We start from the raw sequence: 11,772 nt of genomic DNA on the forward strand, positions 1-11,772 counted from the left end.
TCCATGTTATAGCATGTATCAGAATTTCATTTCTTTTTAAAACTGAATAATATTCCATTGTAAGTATTTACCACATTTTATTTATCCATTCATCCGTTGATGGATGTTTGGGTTGTTTCTGTCTTTCGGCAGATGTAAATGATGCTTCTGTGAACACTGGCATACAAGTATCTGTTTGAACCCTTGCTTTCAGTTCTTCCCGGTATATATCTCGGAGTAGAATTGCTTGATTGTGTGGAAATTCTGTGTTTAACTTTTGAGGAACCGCTAAACTGTTTTCCACAGCAGCTGCACCATTTTTACATTTCCACCAGCAGTACACAAGGGTTCTAATTTCTCCTCTTCCTTGTTATTTTCCTTTCTTGTGAGTGTGGGTGTTGGGGGGGGTGATTTTTTGTTAGGTTTGTTTGTTTATAATAGGCATACTGATGAGTGTGAAGGGGTGTATCCTTGTGGGTTTTTTTGATTTGCATTTCCCTAATGGCTAGTGATGTTGAGCATCTTTTCATTTCTTTATGTATTTTGGGTTTTAATTCCTTATCAGTGTATGATTTGCAAATATCTTCTTCCATGCTGTGGGTTGTCTTTTTACTCTTAAGTATCCTTTGATGTACAAAAGTTTTACATTTTGATGAAGTCCAGTTTATCTACATTTTCTTTTGTTGCCTTTACTTTTGGTGTCATATCCAAGAAGTCATTGCCAGATTCAACATTAAGAAGATTTCCCACTCTGTTTTCTTCTAAGAGTTTCGTAGTTTTAATCCTTTTGTTTAGGTCTTTGATCCATTTTGAGTTAATTTTTGTATATGGTATAAGCTTCTTCTGCATGTAGATATCCAATTTTCCCAGCACCGTTTGTTGAAAAGACTGTTCTCTCCCTATTGAGTGGTCTTGGCACCCTTATTGCTGCTTAACCTATTTGATATTAATTTCCTTACATATAAAACGTGAACAGTAATAGCTAATATATAAGGCCATCAGTTAACTTCAGGTTTACCGTGTGTTAGACACCACTTTAAAATAACATCATCTGGTTTTCCTCATTTAGTGACGAGAGACCTGATGCTGGGGATATTGGGGGGGAAACGGTTATTACAGGATTTGCCCCAGATCACACAACTAGAATGTGTAAAGTCAGGATTTGAACTCAGGTCTGCCTGACTTCAAAGCCTGTCTAAACGCCCATATAGTATTTTACTCTCATTATCCACCAATGAATACAATTCGTTACTTCCCTCATTTTTATGGTGAAACAATTCACATTTGTTGAACATCTGCTGTACCAGACACTGTCTCTGCTGTTATTTAGTTCTCATCATAATCCTGTAAGGAAGGTTATGTAATTTACTCAAGTTTACACAGTAGGTGGTGGAGGAGAAATTGGAACTGCTTCCCATGACCTTTTCCCCTAGTGAGTTAAGGGACAGCCTGATTGGAGTGGTGGGACTTAGGGGAGACAGCTGGAGATCCTGCAACCCCAGGCAGTAGTGCTGAGGCTAACGTGATTCCGTGTGAGTGCCAGAGTAAAAGGCCAGAGGTGCTGCAGCGAACAGCTTTGTAGTGTTACAATTTTTTGTTTTAGGTGCTGTTACACTACCAAACCGTCAGTGAACCTGCTGTTGTTAAACGATTGATTAGCGTCTTAAACAAAAGCACTGGTGAAGTCACAAAGAAAAAGCCTAAGTAAGTGTTTTAATGCATAAATAATAAACACAACTTAAGCACATTCCTTACAGATTAATTCATTTGTATAATATTTCTCTTTGCTATAAGTGAAGTCTGTTTTTACTTGTTCCAGAAATCATTTTTTTAAAGGACTAGATGAAAACACAAAAACAAATATTTAAGCTCCTGTTTAGGTAGGAATGTTAGATATAATTTCAGTTATATATGATGGTGATGGGTGTGAATTGTAAATAAAAATGTAAATATAAGTTTATATGTATCAAGCCCTAGATACTGATGATGTAAAAATGAAGGCATTTAAAAAATCAGTCCTACATTTTTGAAGATGAATTTGATTTATGCCTAGCCACTTGTCCCAAATTCCAGTTGATTGTTCTTCTTAACTTTCTTGTCACCCCCTCATGGGAATCATGCCCTATGCTAAGAATACCTCAGGAAGAGAGTGAACTAAACACTGTTTTTTCCCACCTGGAAAGTACTTTTATTTTCTGCTTGAAGTCTACCTGGTGCCTAGGCTGAGGTGGTCACCACATGTTGGTCCCCTCTGCTTACCATTAATGTCTAGGTCTAGGTGTGGACAGTTCCCCCTTGGCTGGGATAGGCACGGGATTTTTCAGAGGAGGTGCTTCCTGAGAATATTGAGCTTCTTACTCTAATTCAACTAAAGGTTGACCACAGTTTGGCTTGGCTGCTTCAGCTTTGGGGTTTTCCTCACTTCAGCCCTATGGGGAATCCCACCCAAAATCCCCTTTTTTTTCAGTCCTGGGGTGTTCCTCCTCATTTGCACCTGTGTAAGAGGCCAAGGTGGTTAGAGGGTTAATTTAGGATTGGCTGCACGTAGAAGAAAGAATCTTCACACTGTTCTAAACCCATGCCTGTTTCTCCGTTAGTTAGAAAAAAGAGGCTACTTCACCTCTCTTTTAAAGATAGTTCTTTATTTTTAACCTGAGTCTTTAGCTTCTAGCATGAATGTCTGTCATAATGTACTGAGAAGTGTGATAGAACTAATGGCTGATGTTTCTTGAGGACCACTATTTTCTAGGCTCTGTCATAAGTGCTTTCACATGGTTTACATTCTCAGCAGCCATATGAAGCAGGTACTATTATGTTTCCCATGTTTCACATGAGGAAACTGAGGCTTAGAGAGATTGTATAACATGTTTGAGATCGCAAAGCTAGCAAGTGGCAGGCCCAGGATTCTAATCTAGTTAGTTGGGTCACATAAATTCTGTTGGCAGGAGGCAGGCTGTTTGACTGAGACAAGTGATTTGGAAAATTCTCAATCTGACATTGGCTCATCAGATGTAATCCTGAATTTTACCCTCCCTGCTCCTGCTGCAGAGTCTAGCTCAATGATGCTAATTCTAGGTTTTAATATATTCTCATGCTAGTTTTTCCTGTCACCGTATTTGTAGCTTCGTCCTTTTATTTTGCACCAACACCATTTGGCCTTTCCCCTTTGTTTCCATTCCTGGCACATTGTAGACTCGATTGCTTTATGTGGGATGGAATCAAACTTTCTAGAACCAAACTTAATGCAAATTATGAATATATTAGATGTTCTCCTTCCTAAGGAACGGGACCTTAAGCTGAAATTGCCCAAAACCAATATTTAGAATTTTGGGAATACTTTTTTTTAGAAACCGTGGCTTATTCTATCTGTCTGTCCCTGAATTAATCTTTCAGAAGGGGAGTTTATGAATGATGTTCTCTATCCTTCTAGAACACATCAAAATTGAATTAGAGAACATTTCAGAATGTCCCCTTTGGGTTCTCCCTCTTTCAGTAAGTCTGGTGGGGCCCGTGCACAAGGATTCTTGGTTTTTTTGCTTATTTGTGTGAAGCTGTTTGCAATCAGGCCCGTGCCTCATCTCCCTTCATTTCCTACAAACATCTTAATGTGGAAGAATCTTACATGATTTTATCCTGAACGTCTGTTAAAGAACCACTCTTCCTATGTGAGAAAAGAGAGAGGAGGGAGGGAGAGAGAGATCTAGGGTAGTGTGTTGGCACTAGGAGATTATCCTCTTTAAAGATAACTTTTTAACACATAATCTACCAATTAGGATTGTACTAGGGAAGACATACGACATTGCATTCCTTTCTTAAAATGCAACCGCATCACTTTCTTTAATTTCATGAGGGAATGAAAGGGAAGACTTTGGTGGAGGAGTCTTGAGTATTTTAGATTATAGCGTCCTTCAAAGGATAGAGTTCAATTTGGAGGATTGTTTAAAAAATATACACACACACATACACTCATACACACATGAACTAGCTAATATTTCTTAAATCTAGAATTACTCCTCTCATTTCTTTCAACTAACCCCCCCAAATTCAGAGACATATATTTTCATTTTAAGAAAATCCCTTTTTACTTTTTAAGTTTTTGAAAAACTAAGTTGATGTGTAGATGGAATGTGAAATATTTTTCAGGTTTTAATTACATTTCTTTACCTCTATTAGATATCCATTTTATTTTTCGTGATAGATTGTTGACCAAAGGCCAGAATGCATTGGTGGAGCTGCAGACACAAAGACCAGTGGCTCTTGAGCTGTACAAAGACTTTAAAGAGCTGGGGAGATTCATGCTGCGCTACAGTGGTTCTACCATAGCTGCTGGTGTAGTCACCGAGGTATTTTAAAGTGACTGATTATGTATCCATGGTTATTATGTCTTTTTCTACTTTCTTGTTAAAATTTTATTTATTTTATTTTTTGGCCGCGTTGGGTCTTCGTTGCTGCGCACGGGCTTTCTCTAGTTGTGGCGAGCGGGGGCTACTCTTCGTTGCGGTGCATGGGCTTCTCGTCGTGGTGGCTTCTCTTGTTGCGGAGCACAGGCTGTATGTGCATGGGCTTCAGTAGTTGTGGCACGTGGGCTCAATAGTTGTGGCTCGCGGGCTCTAGAGTGCAGGCTCAGTAGTTGTGGTGCACGGGCTTAGTTGCTCCGCGGCATGTGCGATCTTCCTGGACCAGGGATCAAACCCATGTCCCCTGCATTGGTAGGCGGATTCTTAACCACTGTGCCACCAGGGAAGCCCTCTTTTTCTACTTTTTAAGAATGATTACTGAGATTTTATGACTTAAGGGGAGTGCAGTTATATTAGAACAACATTTTAAAATTTTATTAAAGATTAAAAGTGATGGGAAGAAAATGTTTCATCTTAGATCTTCTCATAACGAGACTTCCAAACTGTCTTCTCCACCAGTAATATTGCTCAAAATTAAAGGAAATCATTGAAAAATACATCTGTATGCAGTCCAAATCATGAGAATAGACTTTAAGAGTCAAATGAATTGGGGGTAGTGGTTTTGTTTAACAGAAGTGCCCTCATTACATTTTTTTTTTTTTAATAACTGGTTCTCAGTTCATTCATTCAGAAAGTTCAGTTAATATATCAGTAATGTTTCTGAAACATTAATATATAATGTAAGGTACATTTGAGTTTTGGAGAAAATAGCCAGAAATGAACCAGAATTTCAGTGATTTAAATTTCTTCCACACTATCATGATTAATATAGATCTTATGAATACATGCATGCCTTATTTTATTGCACTTCACAGATACTGCGTTCTACAAAATGAAGGTTTGTGGCAACCTTGCATTGAGCAAGTCTCTAAGCACCATTTTCCCAACAGCATTTGCTCACTTCATGTCTCTGTGTCACATTTTGGTAATTCTTGCAGTATTTCAGACTTTTACATTATTATTATATTTGTTATGGCGATCTGTGATCAGTAATCTTTGATGTTACTCCTACAAAAAGGTTACAACTCACTGAAGGCTCAGATGATGGTTAGCCTTTTTTAGCAGTAAAGTATTTTTAAGTTAAGGTATGTACATTGTTTTCTTAGACATAATGCTATTGCACTCTTAATAGACTATAGTATAGTGTAAACATAACTTTTCTGTGCACTGGGAAACCAAAAACTTCCTATGACTTGCTTTATTGTGATTCTCACTTTATCGAGGTGGCCTGGAACGGAACCCACAATATCTCCGAGGTATGCATGTATTTTTAAAAGGGGCTTCATTACTTCATATGCTTGTTTTCTGTACAAAAATTACTCAGTTCGTTTAACTGGATGGATACTTTGGACATAGGGCTTTAGGTTGCATCAAAATTCAGTTATGCGTGTACCATGTAAACGGCTTTGGAGTTAAACTTAAGTCTAAGTTTGAGTTACTGCTCCACTAACTCCTAGCTGCAGAAGAACAACATTTCTCCTGGAATTTATCCATCTATGAAAATGGGGTAATAGAATCTACCTTCTGGAGTTGTGAAATGAAATGATCTGCATAAAGCACTTGGCACAGTGACTGGCATTTAGAAAGCGTTCAGTAAATGTTACCTAATAGCAGCAGCAGCAGCAGCATCACATTTAACTGTCAAAACATTCTTTATAAAAGAGCATTCTAAAACTAAGATGCAGGGCTTCCCTGGTGGCGCAGTGGTTAAGAATCCGCCTGCCAGTGCAGGGGACACGGGTTCGATCCCTGGTCCAGGAAGCTCCCGCATGCCACAGAGCAGCTAAGCCTGTGTGCCACAACTACTGAGCCTGAGCTCTAGAGCCCACGAGCCACAACTACTGAAGCCCGCGCGCCTAGAGCCTGTGCTCCACAACAAGAGAAGCCACCACAGTGAGAAGCCCACGTGCAGCAACGGAGACAAATGCAGCCAAAAATAAATAAATAAATAAAAATAAGATGCAGTCTCTTGTGGAAAATAATGGAGAGATTATAGAAAATCTCAAATAACAAGACTAGGGAAGGAAAAAAGTTGCAGGAAAAACAAAAAAGTTTCACCTGATGTAATGATTACTCCACTGCCATTTTTTCCTTTTGTTGTTGTTGTTCATATAATGTGATTGGTTAAATTATAGCAAATACTTTTTTTTCTTTTACAGATAAAAGACTGATGGGTCAGAATTTCTACCATGTTTCTAAACACAATGAGATAGCTAACCTCCGTGTTTTGAAAGAATCCAGTTATTCAGTTAAAGCAACAATGTTCAATTGATATTTTTTTAAATGGGAGAGAAAATTCAAGCTATAACCAGCTGCAAAGAAGTATCATTCATCACTCCTACAAAAATTTTAAGTTGCCAACTGGCAAAGAAAGGCTAATATTGCACTTTCATTTAAAAAACTAGCTTTTCCTTTGAAATGTTAGTAATGGATTTACCTTGCTGAGACTTACGGAAGTTATCAGAAATATGTGTTAGAAGACATTGAATCATCATGACGTGAACTCTACTTCCAGCCAAACCACAAAATGTTTACAGTTTTCTCTTTTGATTTCAACTTACAACACACATTTTTAAGGAAGAATAACTAAAATGGGTTATTGAGGTAGTTAATATTTGACCTGAGCAGTTTTTTAGTTAACTGTAAGAAAAGATTTGTTGAAGGCTAATAAAGGTGTTTTGTGTTGAGCAGGGAGTGTTCTTCCTTCAACAAACAGCCATTTGGAACTGCTTAGCTTGCAGTTAGTGGAGATTGTTCCTTTGGTAACCAAGATACTATTTAAGGTGTAAAGCCAGCTAATAAAATGCCTTAGTTTGAGCATAACAACAAAATGTGTTGTGTTTCTTCAATGTTTATGAGATTCTAAGTAGGACTTGGGTTTTATGGTGTCTTTTTCACCTGAGGGTTTCCCCACTCTTTCACCTGAATTCTTGCTTTTTATCCTAATAGCAGATCAAATTTAATCTCATCCATTTCTAACCATAACTTAATTTTATTTTTCCCGTTCTCACTTTTATAATTACATGTATGATGACTTTATCTCATATTCCTTGTAGACTGTAAGTCCCCTATGAGTAAGAGTCATGTTTTTCTTTAAAGTTTCAACAAACTCCAAGGTGTATTTAGTTAACAGGTATTTGTTGAGCTCCCTCCTGGGTACCATTGCTTTCGAGTGGATTTTGTCCTCAGCTGAGGCTGGGACAGTGTTCTGATGGACCATATGATACAATTTTTTTATATTGGGAAATGGTGTGATTTATATATTGATGGCTTACTATATTCAACAGCATTGCTTCTTAATTGAAGAATAACATCCATATGGTAAAGTGTACAGAACATGAATGTGCTGCTTGGTGGACGATCACAAGGTGAGCACATTTCTTTACTAAAAAGTATATGTGTAGCTGTCACTTGAGCGTAAACTTGCTGAGGCAAGAAAGTGTTTTATTTATATTAGTCAGAAATTTAACAGCTACAACTGACAGAAACCTAATTTAAAGTGACTTAAGCAAAAAAGAAAGACCTGCAGTAGCCCTGACTTTCAGCTGGTCTTGCTCGAGTCACAGTGTCAGGCGAGGACTAATCTGTACTCTGCCTTCTCCAGTGTTGGTTTTGCCCTCAGACTCCATACGGAACCCCCTGCGATTCCACACTTAGATCCTCAGACCCTCCATCAAGGGCAAGGACAGGCTAAAAGAACATGTCTTTTCCAGAAGTCCTAGAAACATCTCACCATGGACTATAATTGAGTTTAATTTCTTTCCTTGGGGCATCCTTTAGATGTGATGTGAATATCACCCAAAGTGCATAGCTGAGAATTATGGAAGGGTTGGAAGGAAATTCAGGATGCTATGAAGAAGGGGAAATGGATTGGGGGTGGGGGGAGGGGGTGGGATGCAAAAACAAGAAACATCCACTCTGTGTAGCATACAAGGTCATGATAGCATTAAGAATTTTAAATACAAATTTAGCGTAAAACAAATAGCAGCAGTAGTAAAAATGAGTTTACTTCTTCCTTCCTAAATCGTGATAGAGTGATCTTTTTATTTACATTATGTTTACAATTGACTGTTGTTGAGGGGTGGTAATATTAAGAGAACCCACTGTGGGAGGTTGGGGTTAAGTGACAAGATGTCCGGCGAGCACGCCCAAGCTTGGGTTTGGTCTGAAATCCTCCCCCTGACACTTAACATACTAAATAGTACATCCATTTTGGGTCACTGTGCTTCAGGTACTTCTTGTCTCTGCTTCTTCCTATTTATGGTCACACTGGTTCTTTACACAAGTGGCTTTGTCCTCTTACCGAGACTCTTCATGGGTCTCCACTGGATCAGTTGCCTCTATGGTAACCTGGCTTAAAAAAATTTCAGATCCATGTTTGGACTTGTTAGTGTTTTTCCACACGTTCGTTATTTATGACAATATTTGAATTTTAGAAACTCAAATATTGTTTTAGAAAACAATTTCTGGACATAGTTTTTTCTCTCCCATAAATATGCAGATCAGTAATAATTTAACTATTGTTAAAATGTAATCATTCACTCTAGAAAATTTGGGAAATACAGAAAAGTAAAGAATAAAACTCACCCATGGTAATATTGCCTAAATATCAATATTATTGCTGCTAACATTTTGATGTATCTCTTTTCTGTCTCTAGGGCATATTTTTTTCTTGGAGTTGTGATCATTAGTCAAGCTCTTTTCATTTTATAATGTAATCAAGATTTTTTGATAGAAATATTAGTAGCTTTTTAAAAATGATGTAAAAATATAAAATTAGAAACGTAGATATATTGGAATTAGGATTATACAGCTAATTTTTTAAAAAGCTTCTAGATAAGAAGGCTCAATAAAAACTCCTGGGTCATTATTTTCCAACTTCCCTCTAAAATAGTCACAGAAATATGTAAATAGGAAAACATTCCTTCCTTCATCCCTAATGCGAGTCTGCCATATCCATGCACAGAGGGAGCTCTGGAGCGCTGGTCGTCATGGGGCCGACAGTTCAGCCAGGGGCCGTTCTCAGCACTACAAACTACAAATGAGAATTAACAGTGTGAAAGCATTCAGGAGGAATGCACCCTAAAGACAACATTAGATGGGGGGCTAGGTGAGGAGGGGGGACCATTAATACTGAAGTAAAATTGTAATACTTAGAGTCTCTTGAGTTAAACTAATTCAACCCGTAACCACAATCTCCTACCAATTCAGAATTAGTGGAGTGAGGGGGGCAGATTTTGCATTGGCAAAATCATCCAACAGGGCAGCTTTTAGCCTTCAAAGTAGCAACATCAAGATCCCACCAACAGTAAAAACCATTTTTTAGAACCCACCCACTCCCAGTAAGAAGAACCACATCAGTGAGAATCTTAACAGTGGGGCACAAAGCCAGCAGAACCACACGTTGACATGAGGTATGGGTACAAGTGGCAAGATGAGGAGCCCAGCAGTAACCCTTGTTGAAGACACCTAAAGGCCTTCTTAGGTTTAGAATCTTGCCAGCGGAGCAAAAGTATAACGGATCAAGTAATTTACAACCTGGTTCTTTGAAAATGCCAAAGATATTCAAGATTTTTAAAAGGAAAAAAAATACGAACACACTAGGGGTGAGATGAACCATGTAACTCTATGTGATAATGATTAATTAGAACACTGTGGAACATTGCGTTCTGCTCCTGTGTACCCGCTCATTGCTATTTTCTCAGGGAACCCCCGGCCTCTGACTAGTTAAAGGAAAATGGGTTACTGTGTGCTTCAGTGGGACCTTGTCTCTCTCCTTGGTATATTTTCGTGGGTGCAATTTTATATTGACTTGTATGATTAATTAATGTTCTCTCCTTCCGCTGAAATGTAAGTCCCAAGAGGAAAGAGACCTTTTCTGTTTTGCTTCTGATTCTTTTTCAGCAATTGGTGTAGTCCTTCACACATGCAATTGTTAAATGAGTGAAAGAATTAACACTGGTGGTGGCATTATGGAGGATTTTCATTTCTTTACATCTGTATTGTCAGAAAATTACAAGCTTTTATTTCTATTATAATGCTGTGTGTGAAGGGGCTGTTTTTTAAAGTGAAGGAAAGAGAAAACTTGTTAGAAGCAAACTTTAAAACTGCTTCTGTCTGTCCTCTTGTCTGGTGAACCTCAGCTCTAATTTGGAGTCTTTCGTGAGCTGGCGTGACCCTCTGGATCCTGGAAGATTCAAATGTGCCTGCATTTCAGAAAGGGAACCAGCAATCAACTGGCTGCTAGGGATTCTCCTAGCTCTCAGGTGGCCTGTGAGATGGTGGGAGTAACTGACACATTAGTACTTTCCAATACTGGGCTTGGGTATATTTCTTTTTATTTAAAGATGGTTAAGAAATAAGAGGCTTGTGGCAAAATCGGTAGTACCTGAGCACATGCAGGCAAAAAGCTTACTTTCAGGTGTATTGCAGGAAACAAAAGTTTTCTTTCAATAACTGCTGCACGGTGTCTGTGAGATGTAAGGGGATATTGCTGAGCTGAGAAAAGAATCAGAACAGGTTAGAAGAGCCTACATGGAAGCCTAAATCATAATAGCAAAATTTAAACATTCAGTGAAGCCTGTAAAATAGATAACAGTTGCAGAAGGGTTGATGTAGAGGTTGTCCTTGGAAACCACTCCTAGAATGCAGGTAGGTGAAAATGATGAACAGGAAGAACCCAAGATTGCACCATATTTTATGTAAAACATCACCAAGGAATTTCAACGAGATTAAGCCAATCTTGGAAACAAAATTCCCCCAAAAGTCATCTTCAAAGAAACAAAACATTAGCTTTAGTGTTTTCTGCAGCGCTAAATTCCAAAAGACAAAGGGACACAGGAGCTAAATATATAAAACTCAAAGTTAGAGGGACTGAAACTCACAAATTCATCACTCATATGACGTTATTTATAGGCGGGGTAAGAGTCTCAAAAGATGTCCTTCTGGGAGAGGGTGAAGGGATTGGGGAGGCAGGATTTAAAATGTCCAGATCATGAAGAGGTAGTTGAACACTTTAAGACTGGGGACATCATGGTAGAAAATTCTTTAGCAAACATATGTTGATGCCCATCATTTGTTGATGTCATCAGTCAAAGACCACCAGGACACAACCGTAGTCAAAATTATTTTTATTTTGATGCTTGTTGCAGCCAGAGAGACCGCCGTGGAGTCTAGGTGCTTCTCATAAGAAGGTGTGAAGAATTGAGCACATGTAGGTAATGAGGAGGGAGGGCTCAGGTGAGCAGGGGTTTCTTCTGGACTGGGCACTGTCAGAAAGTGGGAGTAATTCTGCAGTTGGGTATCAATTTTCATCTAGGGGGTAGGAGAAATGGAA

The 11,772-nt window shown here is 38.5% G+C and overlaps 1 protein-coding gene across 5 annotated transcripts in view; it reads left to right on the forward strand.

Moving 5' to 3' along the window:
* Nucleotides 1–7,267, forward strand: part of HBS1L (HBS1 like translational GTPase) — an 83,202-nt gene extending 75,935 nt beyond the window's left edge. For 4 of the 5 annotated variants that reach the window (XM_059941154.1, XM_059941150.1, XM_059941153.1 and 1 more), the window contains 3 exons: nucleotides 1,583–1,683; nucleotides 4,178–4,322; nucleotides 6,596–7,267. In XM_059941154.1, coding sequence (XP_059797137.1) covers nucleotides 1,583–1,683; nucleotides 4,178–4,322; nucleotides 6,596–6,607 — 258 coding nt within the window. In that variant the 3' untranslated portion in view covers nucleotides 6,608–7,267. Of the gene's footprint in view, nucleotides 1–1,582; nucleotides 1,684–4,177; nucleotides 4,323–6,595 lie in introns of those variants that run through there. The other variant, XM_059941151.1, reaches the window with a different exon arrangement.
* The last annotated feature ends 4,505 nt before the right edge of the window (nucleotides 7,268–11,772 follow it).

The sequence above is a fragment of the Balaenoptera ricei genome, chromosome 12, assembly GCF_028023285.1.
Source record: "Balaenoptera ricei isolate mBalRic1 chromosome 12, mBalRic1.hap2, whole genome shotgun sequence".
Lineage (NCBI taxonomy): Eukaryota > Metazoa > Chordata > Mammalia > Artiodactyla > Balaenopteridae > Balaenoptera > Balaenoptera ricei.